Below are 17,868 nucleotides of genomic sequence, written 5' to 3' on the forward strand. Positions count from 1 at the left end.
GAAATTCTGCCAATGGTCAGACTAGCCTTCCCACCTTAGACAACGCAATAGAGAGACATTGAATAACCCTCCATAATGTTTGCTTGTGGTGAACAATAGTCAAATATACATAGAAAGCATTACTACTTCACTATCTGAAAACTTTGGGTGGCTTCCAAATCTGGTATAATGCTTTATCATTTTTTAAAATTTTGCAGCAGCAGTTACAAGCTAATCTTTCAGGAAATGGGAACATTGCATTGACCACATTCAGTGAAGGTTAAGGTTTGTATTGGAAACAAATCAAATCAAATTATTTCACCCAACTCAGTCATTACCTTGAGGAGAAGGAAAGCTGAAGGAATAGGTTGGAGTAAAGGAAGCCCAAGAATGCTGGCGAACTTGACCACCAGCCAGAGACGGAATCAGAGGATAGGAAATGAGAAGAGAAAAAAAAGACAGCATCACTTTTAAGATGAAAGAATAAAAAGAGTTTCTTCATACCTGCCCAGAAGGAAATGCTTTTTTTGCACCTCAATCCATTCGACTCTTATCATTATAGAATTTGAAATGAGACAGCATAAAGGAAAGAGGCAAATCAAGAAACAAGTATCAATACATGGGAGCTTTTCCTTGTGGTTGAACAGGTTGAACCCATTTTTCACACAGATACAGTATACAATGCTTCAAGCTTTCAATAATCATATACATATTGCCCTTGGAATAAATCTTTGCATGCGAATGACTGAGCAAAGGTCAACTGCAGTAAGTAATCTCAGGTAAGTGTCACAAAACAATGGCACAGTTTTCAGAATGATGTCAGTTTGGTAAAAGAGGGGGGAAAATCACAAATCATTTCATAAACCAAGATCAGCAAGGAGAGAGAAGAACCAGTCTTCCAAGTGCTCCTGATTGGTGAGAGAAGCTTTTGCAAAGTGATTGATGGGGCAAAGATGATGTGATGCTGGCTCATCACCGTCCATCTCTTGTGAGCAGTTTTAGCAGGGAGGAGTAAAGAATTATGGTTGGAAACTCTTTTAAAGAGAGTCATTTTAAAATCACAATCAGTTCACGACGGCCTCTATCAAATTTTGGTATTTCCTGGTTTCACCCAAAGAACTTGGGTGGCACGATGGCTTAGATGGGTAGCCCGGTGGTTCAAATAGGTGGCTCAGGGGTTAGCAACGCTGCCTCACAGCGCAAGGGACCCAGGGTTGATTCCCGCCTCGGGCGACTGTCTGTGTGGAGTTTGCACATTCTCCCTGTTGTCTGTGTGGGTTTCCTCCGGGATATCCGGTTTCCTCCCACAATCTAAAGATGTGCAGATTAAGTGAATTGGCCACGCTAAATTGCCCATAATGTTAGGTGCATTATAATAATATAGGGTAAATATAGGGTAGGGGAATGGGTGTGGGTGGGTTAGTCTTCAGTTGGTCGGTGTGGACTGAAGGGCCTGTTTCCATACTGTACGGAATCTAATCTCTGACTAATGTAATGATATTTGAGGTATCAAGTTTAATACCCAGCCATCTAGAAAGGTAGCCATGAAAAGAGAACAAGAATGTTGTTCTTCCATGTCATCAGAATTCTATATCCAATTTGGATGACTCTATGGCTTAAGAGAAGGTTGGGCTATCCGAATGTGTCATCGCCAAACTGAATAGCATATCGGGGAAGTGAATTATTTCCTCATTCTAAAGGAAAATAAACAAACAGTACAATATTGCAAATACTGACATCAGTTTTGGGTGGTGCATTTTAACTAAGTAATGCCTTTTCCAACTTTGAGCGGAATACACATTCAGTTCTATATCATCCACTCTGCCAAATATATTAGCTCCTTATTGTAGCCCTTTACTGCAGTCAATATTTGTACTCAACAACAAAACACAGAAATCACACCACAAATTAATTTACAAACCAAAGCATGCTTCATGTGCCTCACTCACAGTTTGGTGACTAAATTGTGCTGGTTTCTAGTGTTCTACTCTAAGCTAATCACCAAGACTACTGTTACAAGAAATATCACTCACAGTATTAACTACATCACTGAAAAGTTCAAGTTTAAAAACAACACAAGCATATCTACAACCACAGTGCACACTAGCTAATAACTTACCAGTTGTTTTCAACATCCTTGTTTTTCCTGTATACTTGCAGAAGTGGGAGAGAGGTTACAGACGAAGGTGTCAAATAGACAGAGAAAGATAGAAAGAGTCAGAGAAAATAGTATAAAGTTTCATACTCTCAAAATATTATAACATATCTGCAGTTTCACAGTCACTTGAGGTATTCCAACTTCAACAATAATAGCTATTGTTGTGAGTTCCTCAGTTCTTTTTAATGAAGAAGACAACAAAGGTTCCGCCCAATGTTTGGAATAGACAAAAAAAAGACAAATATAATGTGGTGAATGCTAACCATAGTTTAAATTGTATTGATAAAATATCTTCAATATGGTTAAATTTGATGAGATTGAAAATCATTTTGCTCCTTCTGTAATCTCTACTACCTTGCTGATTTCCCTCATTCATACTTGTTTGTAGTTAATTTGTTCAATTCCTGTCACAGTCTCTCTCTTATCCCTTGCTTTATCTATTCTCCTCAATAGCCACTCATTCACCCACCCCACTGTGTCTACTCTCTTATTTAATCTATTGTGGCAACATAGGCCACATTTTCCTCCTCTTCCTTTTCCATTCTCTTTTCTTCGATCTTAGCTGTTATCATATGATTCAAACCAATCAACTCTCACTTGACTTCAATTTAAATTCAACTCCACTGCACTTAGCTTTTCTTGACTGGACGATTAGTTAAATATCAGATGTCAGTTTCCACATATTTATCACAAAGTGAGATACCACCAGCCCCAAGACACAAATTATTTCCACGTAAACAAAACCTCTCACATTCTACACTTGGCTGAACCTTTTCACATCAAAACTAGTAAAGTACATATTGATATTGTGCGAATACTCCAAATAAAGCCACCTAGGGTTTTGTTCTGTGATCTTCACTCATATAGTAACTGAATTAGATACACAATCATAGGATTAAACTAACTGCATTCCAGATTTGTAACACAAAATGATCTGTCTGAATTCTACATTTTAATGAAACTGTACTTAGTAAGGGTCATTTTCATAATCTTTCCACAAACCAACATTACCATTACCTGTTTACTTTAGTTTTCTTGGCCATCTTACAGCACAGTATTTTCCTAATTCAATTCTGTATCACTAACATTTCAGAAATGTTGTTCCAACATCAATTGGAAATGAATTGGGTTGAGAAATTTGTTCTGGTGGCTTCTCGTACCAAGCACCATATCCATAGAAATTAGCAGATAAGTACAGTCAGTCTCCTTGCTCCAAAATAACTAAAAACTTGGATGCTTAGTATTACGGGTTTCAATATATATATATAAAACGCTATTTTCCTCTTGTCATTGCTAAAAAAACTGAAAAAAATTATCAAATGTTGACAGTCATAATGAATGTGCATGCAAATCAGATTACAAAGTGAAAAATGCTTTTGCAAGAATATTGTAAATAAATGCAGCATTAACAAGCCTCAAGGGGACAAAGGTGAGGACATGTGGGATTGTTCTTGCGGAGGATTCCTTTGGAATACCTTGCAGAATTCTCCATGATAACGAAAACATAGCCCAGAAATGAAGGGCATGAAGTGAGATTATTCATATTCTTAATGCATTAGATTGTTCACTATTTTTGCAGGAAACAGGAGTGTTTTATCTAATACTATGAAGCTTCAAGGGAATGCATTACCATGTTTCGATGGTAGTATCACATAATATAACTTCCAGAGTCATGAAAAAGAAATACATTTACTTGTTTCCATTAAACAAATAAAGAGGAGTCACTTTCATTTTGTGGAGCTGTCCTAGATAATAAAAACAACTTCCTTGATTTTGGAATATTTGTTTCTCAAAAACATGCCAAACAGCCTGCTCCTCTGCATTGTCCTTTAATTCCCAGCATCCCTTTGCTTCATGATATTAATTTAAGGTGAAACAATTGTAGGACATATATATTCAGGTCAATTTTCAACTTCTTGCCCATGCATAGCATCAGTGCTAAGGACCAAGTGACCATTGCAGAAACATGGAGTGGAAATCAGATTATGCCAATAGTGAATGGCCCATTCCTTGGTGCCATCTTTACCTGCCAACCTGCCGGGTTGTCAATCTATTCCATTCTCTTAGACTTGCTAAACCCAATGGAAAGTACCGGTGTAATCGTATTTCTTCTCAACTCCATCTATTTACCCTACATTTATTTAATGACTATCAAGGTTAATTAAAAAAAAATTGACAAGTTGTGTTTATAACATGCCATATGTTGCTTTGTTTGCAGAGTTATCAATTCCTTTTGATACATTTTCCAGATACGGTTATTACTCAGATGTTCAAAGGATTTTGTATTGGTCAAATGCTACACTGTTCTTTTTAATTAAAAAACAGGTTCTCATGTTACATGTGATTGTAATATTTTAAGAAAATTTTGGAACACTTTTTATTTCAAAAGTGTTCTCGGGCACTGCTGTACCTTCTTTATAATAGTAAAGAACTTAAGGTTGCAATGTTATAACATAATTTGTTAGGACAACAAATATTCAGAGACATTGCAAAACGACAGCAGCAATCCTAGCTTTCAGACCATTTTTGAGACCTCACTGTACTTTAGCAACCTGGTCATTTGATTACAGAAATTGTTCTCTTGTATCTTACCTTTTAAATTATTACAATGCTTCAAATTTTCATGGTCATTGAGCTGATTCAGGATAGTTCTAACTTACCTGCACTGAGAGGCATAGATCAAACAGTTTTTTCAAAAAGGTCGCACAAGTTTGTGAGTTTAAACAAAATGCTAGCAACATTTTTTTCTGAATCAAATTATTTACACAGCAACACTAGGGACTTGGATGGACTAATTAGATCTTTGAGCCTGTTGCAACATTCGACCAGAAAACGGCTCATCTCAACCAAAACCTCAATTTCTACCCTTCGCTCTATATTTGTGCAGACCATTATCCAACAAGAGATTTTCAACCATGTTGTAGGAAACTCTAATCTAAAGGGTCCACTAACATTTCCTTTTGAAATAACTTCCTTCAGTGCAACTGGGTAAGTGGCAGCAGACTGTCTTCCTATTGTACACAAGAAACGGTTAGTTCGACCAGCCAATGGGCCAGGTGTTGTTGAATGTCATTCATTTCTCTCTCCTACCTGATGAATCACATCCATCGATGTTTGAGTTTTCAGATTTTCGGTCATCCTTGTCAGCGACATGATCATATGTGATGTTAGGCACATTTAGTGCCTTCTCAGAGTTCAGTCCATTATCTTTATCAATTTTGGGCTTCTTTTTCTTGCCCTGAAAGTGCAAGCAGTTAGTTACTTATGTAAAACGCTAACGCCCGGTTGGCAAGAGGGATGTCAACGTTCGAACAACATGATTGGTGAACACCTAGGGTCAAGGTTCACATTCACATGAGACCGTCAGAGGTCAAAATGAAGACTGATTTTGTCAAAACCACAGCTAGCTGCCTACTAATGTGTTGGAATTTCAAGAAAAATTGGTACATATTCAAAAAAGAGATAAAAGCATTAAAGAAGTGGAGATAACTTGATGAAAAGAGAGAGGTAGGGAAACAGTGTAATTACCGGTAATTTCTTTGCCTTTGGACTTGGAGACGGAGCATGAGCTTTGACTGGCTGTCGGACATACATTTTCCAAGTTGCAGATTCATAGTTTTCTGCTGCATGGCATCTCCATGATGTCTGAAAGGAATGAAACTATGAAGTTGTTTCGATTGTCTTTTTGGAAGAGCTTAAATATTTCTAGTGAATTAATCATTGAGCAAACACCCTGCAGTACACCTACTTATGACAAGAACTGATTTTCAAGCGCTTAATTGACTTGACACAATTTGTTGAAAGTTTCAGAATGTTCAAATCGCTATCGCGTGGCTTAAAGCTTGCTTAAAGAAGAAATAAGTTTGCATAGTTGAGCACCAACTCTTTGTTTTACAAGTTCACCAACTCCACTAAATTAGTGAATAATCCCAAAAGGTTCAAAGTCATTGGGAAATGTCAAGAGTCAAAAATAAATTCAACATGTAACTAAGCTTGTGATTTTGCCAAACAAAACAAAACATCAAATAAAAGTACACATATTTCTGACTTAATGCCAACTCATTTATAGATTTAGATCAGGAAAAGTCACTCAGCCCATTTCAATTCCTCAACTCTGATGAATCTGATGTTCCCCTTTTGAAGCATCTAATCCATCCATAAGTGCTTTCAGGATTTTCACCTCAATTATTCTTTTCAGTACTCCACACTGTGTATTGATCCAGTCTTTGAGGGAAGCATTTCCTGATATCAACCATAACTTTACACATTCCAAAGAATTGAGTTGAAATACCTAACATCAAGTTGAAAGAGACCAAGGAAGTCTACTGAATCCCATAGGTAATACCTACATCCAGTGTAAACCGACAAATTCAATACAACAGAAGCAAAAGAGTTGAAAAGGCACCATTTTGAACCTGTGAATTCTTATTAGATGCTTACAATATATTTTAAGCAACTGCTTGGATTTACCCTTTCCTTCTCAAGTTCTACCATTTAAAGCTCAGAAACCGAGATTCTGAGATATTCCTTTTTTCGATAGCTCGAACAAAGGAATCTGATTTGTGGGCCCTTTTGCAGTGTCTCCAACTTATGCTTTTTGCCCTTTGTACCTCAGTGCTCACAAATGGATCTTTTACTTGAGAACACTGCATGGCTTGACCTTAAATTTCTCTTCCTCGTATTTAATTTTACAATCAGCAGTTGACCAATTTGTTGATATCAAGGCTCAGAGTTGATAAATATGCTCAGTATGAAGTCTTAAATGAATTTTAAATTTCTTTTAACTTTATCTTTGGCTGTTTCAAGCAGATTCTATTTCTCCTTGTATGGGATCCACTTTGGTCTGATCTGTAACCAATTTCAATGACTCATTGCTCTATCCACATACATATTTTGTCACTTTACTACTGAGTTTTTTCTTCATTCCACAGTCTTTTTCTATTTAATAATGTATACAAATTTGGGTTACATTGGATTTCTGAGTTGGATTGAGGCTGTTGAAGTGGGTAGTATGATAATTTCACATGCACAAGACCTACCTTAGTTAAAAAAAAACAAATTAACAAGTTTTTGCTCGGGCGTGGATGGGGTAGGAGGTATGAGGTAAGGTTGACCACAGTCAAACCTGGAAGTAAATCATAGAATCCCTACAGTGTGGAAGCAGGCTGTTTGGCCCATTGAGTCAATACTGACCATCTGAAGAGTAGGCCCTATCCTATCTCTATAATCCTGCATTTACCATGGCAAATCCACTAACCTTTACATCCCTGGACAAAATGAGTAATTTACCATGGCCAATCCGCCTAACCTGCACACCTTTCAACTGTGGGAGGAAACTAGAGTACCCAGAGGAAACTCACGCAGACTCGGGGAGAATGTGCAAACTCCACACTGACAGTGGCCCAAGACTGACATTGTGAGGCAGCAGTGCTAACCACTGAGCCACTGTGATGCCCTAGATCCCAGGAGGACATCAGATCACACAAATAAGAAGGCAGGCTGGAGAAAGAAGGCCCATCTGAGTTTTCTGGGCCTTTGTCCTTGTTGCTCTAACTCTCACCACTCGCCCACTAAATTCATGCCCCCACCTAAACCATCTCAGTGCCAATTTGCACACTATCCACCATAGGCAGACTTCAGGAACCATGTGGGGAAAAAATAAGATAACCTTCTAAATACCTCATACAGCTCTCGCTATGCAAACCTTCTTAAAGTGTGAAACCTTTGTAATTTAAAATGCTTATTCTCGTTTAAAAGCAAATACACAGTCTGTTCATGCTTCCAGTCTTTTAATGGTTTTCTAATTTGATAATCAGGCTGTGAACTCAGAATCCTGTTACTCAGATAATTGAAGCTTGTGAAACTCAGGTGAGCATTCATAACAAATAGCCCTTAGAAAAAAATGTTGAACAACTGACATGTAGCACAATGATCGTGCCCCTAACTCTGAGCCAGAACGTCTGGGTTCAAGTAACATCTGCCCGAGAAGTTGCCAAAACGTGCCTACACAGGGTGATTAAAAATAATTTTGGGGTTTTGCAGTGCCACTATATCTGGACCACAAGATCCATTTTCAGGGAGACACGGTGGCTCAGTGGTTAGCACTGCTGCCTCACAACGCCAGCAACCCGGGTTCAATTCCCGCCTCAGGCGACTCTCTGTGTGGAGTTTGCACATTCTCCCTGTATCTGCGTGGGTTTCTTCCGGGTGCTCCGGTTTCCTCCCACAATCCAAAAATGTGCAGGTTAGGTGAATTGGCCATGCTAAATTGCCCGTAGTGTTAGGTGAAGGGGTAAATGTAGAGGAATGGGTCTGGTGGGTGGCGGGTCAGTGTGGACTTGTTGGGGCGAAGGGCCTGTTTCCACACTGTAAGTAATCTAAACTACACTCAGGGTGAAATGGCTACAGAGATGTGTTATAATGTGTCCAAACACTTTGAATTCAAAATACCTTTATTGAACCTGTTCAAACAAATGTTATCAAAGTGTGATCTACCAATCAAGGCTGGCAGAGTTTTTTTAAAATCGATCTCACCAAATTTTTTTTTCACAGTTTATTGAGTGGCATAGGGGCTTAAAGAACATCAGATGATGAGCACCAAATAGACATTATCTATCTTTCTAGAATGTCTACAGCTGCTTCATAAGTTTATGACTCTCATACTATGAATAGTAAGGGTTTAGAGGGATGTGGGCTAAGTATTGGCAAATGGGCCCAGATTAATTTGGGATATCTGGTTGGCATGGACAAGTTGGACTGAAGGGTCTGTTTCTGCGCTGAACATCTCTATGACTGCAGGTTAGGGTCTTTACAACAGTCAACATGGTCTGTCTGAGCTAAGCACTAAAATGAAATCATTTTATTGAATACCTTCTTCTTCAGTATAGTCATATTATCCACCCAAAATGAAACATAATTCTTCAGAAAAAATTTTTGGTATTCTATCAGAAGATTTCTTATCAACTCCTAATATTTACTCTTGACCTCCAAAGTTTTGAGCTTAACTAAAAGACTTCCATGCAGATTGGTTTTAAATTAATTCTAAAATGCTAGGTACAAGGTGTTGTAATGGTTTCTGTAGACCATAGAGATATCACCTCCATTGTCAAAAAAGGTTGTTTGGCAAAAATTTGTGTCTGTTTTGATTGTTGTTTACTGTTTTATTCTGGTACAGAAAATCTTTACGTCTGCATTTAATTATTCATTGAGTCCTTTTGTGCTTGTTTCTGTTTTATATAAGCTTTAAATAAGGCTCCCCTGTCTCAAATGATGTCATCACTGCCTTATAAATCTCTTCCCTAGACCCCTTTAGCACTCTAGGATAACTACGCTCCAATCCCATGGGGATCTGTCTTGACAGTCCACAAGGGCTCTCCCAGACTCTCATCACAACTTTGGCATAAGGCCAATGAAATAAATTGCATTGGAAACCTGCTGGTTTTTTTTGGACAGTGGGCAGGAATCTATTAGTCCTTAATAAATAATAATACTGTATTATACAATCTTAATTGTATCTCCTAAATTTCTTGTTTCTTTGATCAACTTCTTACAGTGAAAGAATTAAAATATTTGTTAGCTGTTACATTTCACGTCTGTACCTATGCTTTTCCTCTTGGTCATTTCTTTCCCCTCTGATCCCTCCTTTAATAAATTAATATGCTCTTGTATTCATGCCAATGAATACCATCTCCTTATCATTCTCTTTACCTGCAGCTCTGACTGTATGTGAATTTCCCTGAAGTACATTCCACAGAACATTCTGAATAATCATACGTTTGTACATGAACATGTCTCGAGGAAATTTCTGAATTGTACTACAAGTACTGAGCCACTACTTCTAATAGCACAAATATTTCTTTACTTTCCTCCACACCAATCCTTCCCTATATTTGTGTGCAGCAGTCAGGAAATGGGGACAGTCTGTCATGGGAGTATTTAAAAAGAAAGACATCTGAGATGCATTAAGGAGGTACATCTGGCAAGCTTCATGCATCTTGAAATTTATTATCTTGCAAAATGACTTTGGTTTTATGTACTGCTGTTGATTACAACATGCTCATATATTGTTTGTGCTCTGCATTATAACAATAGAGTAGCTCTTGAAATATTAAATTGAATCGCCTTGACCTTTCTTCAACATCATGTGAGTTGTAATTTTCATATTAGATATGGTTGTAACAACTTACTTTAAGAAAGAAAATTACAATTTCTAAAGTTTCTGGAAAGAAATTGGATCTGCTGATGGAAAAATAATCCCACTAGTAAACATTCAAATGCATTGTTAATTGAAGAGGCTAAATTCAATGCCAGTGTAGATTTTTGACTGTAAAATTCCATTCACAATTGGCTCCCTGACTGTTGCAATATGTCACTCTGTTCAGTTTGCAACTTAGTCAATAAACCACAACCTACCTGAATGAGAGAAGCAGCTGCTGGAATCTGACGATTAAAATGCTTCTGGCGTTGTTTCTGTTGAACCTTGAGAGCAAACCCTGAACCCAAAATCCCCTGAAACAACACAAGAGATATCGAATTAAAACATATCAGTTGTGTTGGCTTCTCTCGTAGAGTTCAAAGGGAGGTACAATACAAACAGGTCTAAAACTGAAACTGATAGAGAAACTCAGCATATCTGGAAACATCTGTGGAGAGAAAGCAGAGCGAACGTTTTGACCCTTCATCAGAAACAGGCCATTCAACACAGCTCGTCAATCCTTCACTTCATCAAATGCCTATAGTGTGGAAGCAGGCCATTCCTTCATCAAATCCACACCGATCCTCCGAAGACCATCCCACTCCAATCCCTGTAACCTTGCAGTTCTGATCGCTAATTCTCCTGAACTACGCATCCCTGGATACTATGAGTAATTTAGCATGGCTAATCCACCTAACCTGCACATCTTTGGACTGTGGGAAAAAACCAGAGCACTCGGAGGAAACCCACGCAGATGCGGGGAGAATGTGCCAACTCCATTTAGACAGTTGCCTGTGGGCAGAATCGAACCCGAGACCCTGGCACTGTGAGACAACAGTGCTAACCATGAAATCACTGTGCTGCTCCAGATGATATAGATAATACAGATGCTTGTGTTCCCCAGTAGCTCCTCCTATTGCTCTTTATCTTAACCTACCTGTTGAGCCATCTATTTCCTTCCGTCCAATTTATTATCTGACTTCTCTTTAAATGATTTTATGGTATTTGCGTTAACTATACTGGATAAATAACTTTCTCCTGAATGCCCCATTCTAGTTTGGTAACAGAGTTGGATTTATAAAGTTCTAGCATGTTTTCTTTGCCTCAACAATCTGTTCCTTATTTATAAACTCAAGGAACCCATATGATTCATTTTTAAAGATCTTACAAATTGACCCTTCCACTTTCAAGTACACAGACGCTGAGAACTTCCTGCACTTTTCAAAATGGTGTAATTTGTTGTATAAATTCTCCCAAAGGTTGTCACTTTACACTACTCATAGAGTCATAGAGATGTACAGCATGGAAGCAGACTCAGCTGTAGTATTAGGCTTCAATGTGAATATGTAAATAAGGTAACGTTCTTTGAAAATTGATGTAAAATCACGTGATACTAGAGATCATTCTCTCTAGTGGACTCGTGGCACAGATGAAGTCTTGGCCTATATATAGTTAGTATTTACCACATCTAAATAAAAGATAATGTCTGACCTGATCTCTGAAAACTGCAATATTTGACAATCTCTTTCTGGACTCACTACATCAACCTATGTGACCCAATACAGTTAGACTTGCTATTATTCTGCATCACCCCTCTGGAAGTCTGAAGGACTATCCATTGCGGCTTCATCCTTACTGTTCCAAATACCCCAATGTTTTCTACATCTTGATTGACTTTCATTGGTCTTTCACTTTCTAGTAATTGCAAAGCAAGGTCAGTCATCAGATTTCCAAAGTAAAAAAGATGATAATTAGATGGCAAAGATTTGTTTTAAAGTCACATGTAATGAAATGATTTACCTATAAACTAAAATGAATGAATTCTAATCAGATTTATTTGACTGTCTTAGTCAGGTATATATTTCGCTACATATCTTCCTCATCAAGATTCTATTCAGCCTGTACCAACATATTACCCAGGTATCTGTTGACTATATAATTCCTTTTTATCCTCAATGAATGCTAAAGGGGAGTATCAACATGGCATGCTAGTGATCAGTTCTATGTTTCCAGTGACTCGGCTTCTCAATTGGAATAATGATGATTATTGGAGTGTCTTTATGAACCTAGGTAGGTTAATCATTGAACACTTGCTCACAATAACAAGCTTTCCAACTAAATGCATTCCCTTATGAAAGAATTACTACATAGAATGAGACGATACATATGGTAACTCTTATTCTGGTTGACCTAAGCAATAAGTCAAGATTTCAATCAATTCCTATGCCACAAAATTAGATTTCAAAAAAACACTTACAGCTGGAAGTGCAAAAAACGAAATTGCAAAGACGGAGAAACATGAAGCAATTGTCCTGCCGATCCAGGTCTGGGGAACCTTGTCTCCATATCCGATTGTTGTGACTGTCACCTGTGTAGGAAAAGACCAGCTTGTGAATTTTAAGATTGCTTTCAAGGGAAGTGCTACTGTGTCAAAGCGTTGAAATCTTGGTAGTGGAATTAACTTAACTGAGTTTAAATCACTTTCCCCATCTTTGCCAAATCAATCATCACATGACGCAGCAAAAATCAGCACCATTGAACTCAAAGTGGCTGAATATTGCATAGGGTGTATAACAGACAGCCAAGTTTCTGATCCTATGTGATAATAATATCATCAGAGGAGAGCTGCATGGTGTTGCCACTACAAGGGCAAAGTATTGCAGATGCTTAAAAACTGAAATAAACATGAAGAAATACTGCAAATGGGCATGACTGAGATAGATTGGCATTGGGGTTCCCTTCTTTTTTAAGCATTTTCACTTCTCACCAAACCCAAACTCAAACTGCTTCAGGGGAGTTAGGATATTCTCCATAAATACATTGAAGAGCATGGTACAGAAGGAGACCAGTGCATCCAACAGTTCTTGGAAGGGCCATCCAATTATTCTTAAACCCCTCCCAACTCTTTCTTTTCATCTTTGCAATTTTATCCAAGTATACATCCAAATCCCTTCTGAAAGGTGTTACTGAATCCAATTACCACCGTCCTTCAAAGTATAGCATCTTGCTATGTCAAATCTTGCCTGTTTTGTGATCATTATCTTAAATCTCTGGCCATCTGTTTCTAACCCCTCTGAGTTTCGCCTCATTTACTCAATCCAAACTTCTCATAAATTTGCGTAATCCTGCCAAATCTACTATTAGCTTTTCAATCTCTGCATAACCACATTCTATTATCATTTTACTACACGTCCTCTCTACCTTGTCTCAGGCTTTCACATCCATCACAAAGGTGGGGTGTCCAGAACCAGACACAATACTCCAGACTGAGGCCTACTCAGTGAACTGTGCAGCTTTAATTATAAAGTGGCGGGGCACACTTGGGGGGAGCGAGTGTGATGGGCTTATGGTATTGCCAATAGACTATTTAATCCAGACACCCAGGTTATTCTTCGATCTTGGGTTCAAATCCATAGCCGATGGTAGAATTTGAAAGCAATAAAAGTCTGGAATTAAGGGCCCAATGATAACCATCACTGACTGTTAGAACAACCCGTCTAGTTTATTAACATCCTTTAGGAAAGGAAACTGCCATCCTTACCTGGTCTGGCCAAAATGTGCTCCCGACCCACAGCATTGTGGTTGACTCTTAATGGCCTTCTGGACAATTAGGTACTAGCTATAAATCTAGCCAGCTATGCCCATATTCTGTGAATGAATAAAACTAACCTTCTTAACTTCTCTGTTTTTATGCTCTTCACCATTTTGCTAAAGACAAGATTCCACGTGCTGTTTTGAACAGCAATTTGGCTTGCCATCTTCAAAATCTATGTGCGTGAACACGTGAGCCAATGTTCTTGAAAGCTATTCCAAAATGTTGCTGTTGAGAAGAAGTGAAATCATGCATATTCCCAGCTGCACTGGAATAACTAAGCTCAGCCTGCATCGTTCGTTGGTTACTGGTGATTGCTGTTTATTCTTTAAAAGTCAGCTTTTGAAATAAAAAGTTCAATATCCGAGTAGTCTATGGGAGCTTTACTTTTTAGGAGTTAATTGCAAAGTAAAACACAAAGGGAAGGGGTCACAACCATAAAGGTATGGAGACAGAGTGAAACAATATCCGAGGTATACAGCTCTCATTCCAAGCAGAGAAAAAGATATTCTTTTGTTTGAAATCAGACACTTAACAAGTTCACACAAGTAAAAGCCTTGTTAGAGATACTTTTTTTTCCTTCCCTTTCTTTTCTTAATTCAGTGAATGATTAGAGGAACAATGTAATGGAGCACAGCTGGGGAGCATGTGCCTGAACAAAAATAGAAAGGATTAGAAATGTGAAGTCACACGACAGCATGATACTGATCTGAAGGAAAAGCTTCAGCTTTCAGTCCTGGAGGCAGAGCCACTGACTGATACCAGTGCACAGATGTCCTTTCTTCAAAGATAACACAGTTTTATCAATAATTCACCAACATACACCCCTGGTTTCCATTTGAAGTGCAAACAGGTGTCCTGTTACAGAACTGCACTGATTCTTTCATTGGAAGGAAAAGGACACATTACAGTTGGGGGCCTTATCACTAAATCAAGCCTTTCACTGCGATGCAGACTTTAACAGACTATTCTATTACGGATTCTGTGGAAGAAATAGGAAGCACGTTAGACACTCAAGTAGTGAAAGCGAGAGAGCGGGCAGTAATTTGCATTCTAATCCATCTGAAAAGGAAGCCGCAAGCAACTACGCTGCCTCTCAGCAAAATAAAACCCAAAATAGGAACTCCACATCTGCATTTACCAACCACAACTGAGAGAATGCCCACATTTGAAGTGGTTTTTACCAATGGTAGGTGAGAAAGTGGCATGAAGTTGCAGTCTAACGTTTTGAATTAGTACAACCTATGGAATACACTCTGTTGTAGATTGATACCTCAGGATCACTGCACAGAGCTTATAGTAGCCCTTTGACAGAACATGTTACATATCTGTGCTGACACAGGACGACTCTTTGTGAGCTCTCTACAGCAAACCTTATTCTTGCGTTTCTTAGAATCATTCTGCACTTTTAAACATCAATTCCAAGTCTGTAAAATTGACACTGTAACTTTGTATTCCTCACCCTCTTCAATCACCCTATGATTTTTGTGTCTTTGTATGTTGTGATTTGCTCTACTACACGCAAAACAAAATTTTTCACTGTACTTAGGTGTATGTGAAAATAATAAATCAAATCAAATAAATAACAATAGATTGGGTATATTGGAGGCATTTTTAAAAAATACAAAATTGATTTACTATGGTAAGGAAAGAACTAATTTTGCTGAAGTAGTGGGCAGACACTGTAGTGGTTTGGTGGCCAAAGTTGTAAAAATGGTCTCCATTTCAAAATAGTTGAAGAGAAGAAGTATATTATTTTCAGAAACTTATTAAATATATAACAAAGCACATAAACCCCACGCTGGAAATATTAAGATTAGCAGAGCTTTTGTTTTGTTCACAAAGAATACAGTACAATAAGTAAATGAATACGTAAATTAATCACAGCATTCAGGGGGAATTAGATAAACACTTGAAGAAGGAAAGCATTAAAGGTGACAAGGTGAAGAGCAGAGCACATAATTTCAGTATTCAGCCTGTTCTGACACAGATACAGTGGCTGTATAGTCTCCTTCTGTGCTGGTGTTGTTATGATCCTAGGCACATAGTTTATAACTCTCTGTCTAAAACAGGTCATAGACCTAACTCAAATTAATGGTGTGAGAAGGAACAGTTGGCTTTGGTCAGCAGTTAGGGGAGTTCTGGGTATGTGCTGACGAACAGTAAAACAGTTTTATTTATAAAGGTGCTATCAATTGGAAATGTAATGGCACACATTGCTAACACCTCAATGTGTGCTTAAACCAAAGTTTTACTGGCATTGCTGTTTTCCTCAAAATGACTGAATTACAAAAAGTGAAAATCTGCTCAGATTGTCCTGAGAATCTCTCATGGTTGTGCAAGGAAGATTAACCCCTTCTAACATCAACAAAAGAAAGTTCAATATCATTTCAATAAAACTGTCTGCTCCTGTGAACATTGGCACTGTTTAAACTGCATAATGCCTGACGTTTGCTCCCGGCATTGGTGCTTTAAAGCACTTGAGCTTTAAAAATCGCCAGCCGTACTTCCAGTATCCGGTGGGACTTGGAGGGTGCAAGTTGGGATTATTGCAGGGTGAGGAGGTAGCTGGGAGTGAGGCCAGACAACACGGATGGAGGTGGCTGGTTCCTGAAGATAGCCAAGCCTCACTCATGCCAATGTGTGACCCGGTACCCACCTGTCCCTCTTCCATGGTAACTTCCTTGCCTACATGACACTTCATACTCACTATCCCATTCTATGACCATCCTGCATGGTCGTTCATACGCTTCTCCATTCAACCCTGTCCCTTTTGCCCATCGCCCACAGCCCTTCAAATCCCTTATACCCTCAATCATCCTCATGGCCTTTATGATAACGTAAAGGCAACTTGTGTCAACTCACACCCACTACCCACTCTTTGCCCTTCAGCCTCCATGCCTGACTTCTCTTGACAAAAAGACCACCTTAGCTATCTTACTGAGAACAGAACTGATCTTAGCTGATCTAAATTCCAAACTCTGGGTCCCCCAAGCCAGGGATTCAAACTCCAATTTAAAGGAAGGCAGCTGATCATGGAAACAAGGCCCCTGATTAAGGGCTTATGTCCGAAACATCGATTTTCCTGCTCCTCCGATGCTGCCTGATCTGCTGTGCTTTTCCAGCATGGCACTCTCAACTCTGATCTCCAGCATCTGCAGTCCTCACTTTCCCCTAGCTACCTCCAGTAACCAGGCACACTCAAACTGTGAGTTATCTCCATGTAAGTGAGAGACGACAGCTCAGAGCTGGGACTTGTGATTTCCAATTACTTTGCTGTGGACACACGCTCCATTATAGCAAAACAAAACTGGGCTATAATCACTTGTGTGTGGTTGTAATGATGTTAGTGTGCCTTCTTCAGTGGTGACACAATGAATCCAAACATGCATTTAAGATCTAGAAACACTCTCATTGCAGTGAGGAAGCTTTGAACCTTTTCTCCTGCCAGTGATCTGTGAAGATTGTCTAAGCAGGCAGTTTTGATCTATTTACTTATTTGATTTGATTTATTCAGCGTCATGTGTATCTTGATACAAAATACAGTGAAAAATGTTGTATAGTGTCACCACTCACTGGCACCATCGGAAAAAAATAAACCAAAACATAGAATACAAAGGCAGAGAAGTGGAGAAATAAAGAATTTGCTTTGGAATATTAAGTTGACATTACTTTTTCTCTCTGAATATTATTTCCCCCTCCCTCTCGTACATATATTTTAAGTGGAAATTTAGCACTGTAAAATTTCTGAACAATTGCAGCGAGCTTATAAAGTAAAGTATTGCAAGCTTTTGGGCAGTTCTTCAGGACAGAAGAAATATATACATCACCAGTTTGCTTCAAAGCAGGGGTAGCTTGGAATCATCACTAAAGTCTAAAAATCTAAAGCTAATTAACAATAGCGTCGATGAGGCTCATACTTTTTGGTATCTTTCAAACAAACAA

The 17,868-nt window shown here is 38.5% G+C and overlaps 1 protein-coding gene across 2 annotated transcripts in view; it reads right to left on the reverse strand.

Annotated features, from left to right (window-relative positions):
* Window positions 1–17,868, reverse strand: part of LOC132824369 (potassium voltage-gated channel subfamily KQT member 1) — a 707,684-nt gene that overhangs the window by 430,765 nt on the left and 259,051 nt on the right. For both annotated transcript variants that reach the window (XM_060838761.1, XM_060838762.1), the window contains exons 8-11: window positions 12,589–12,699; window positions 10,550–10,645; window positions 5,666–5,782; window positions 5,228–5,375 (exon numbers count right to left, since the gene is read on the reverse strand). In XM_060838761.1, coding sequence (XP_060694744.1) covers window positions 5,228–5,375; window positions 5,666–5,782; window positions 10,550–10,645; window positions 12,589–12,699 — 472 coding nt within the window. The remainder of the gene's footprint in view (window positions 1–5,227; window positions 5,376–5,665; window positions 5,783–10,549; window positions 10,646–12,588; window positions 12,700–17,868) is intronic.

The sequence above is a fragment of the Hemiscyllium ocellatum genome, chromosome 18 (assembly GCF_020745735.1).
Source record: "Hemiscyllium ocellatum isolate sHemOce1 chromosome 18, sHemOce1.pat.X.cur, whole genome shotgun sequence".
In the NCBI taxonomy this organism is placed as follows: Eukaryota; Metazoa; Chordata; class Chondrichthyes; order Orectolobiformes; family Hemiscylliidae; genus Hemiscyllium; species Hemiscyllium ocellatum.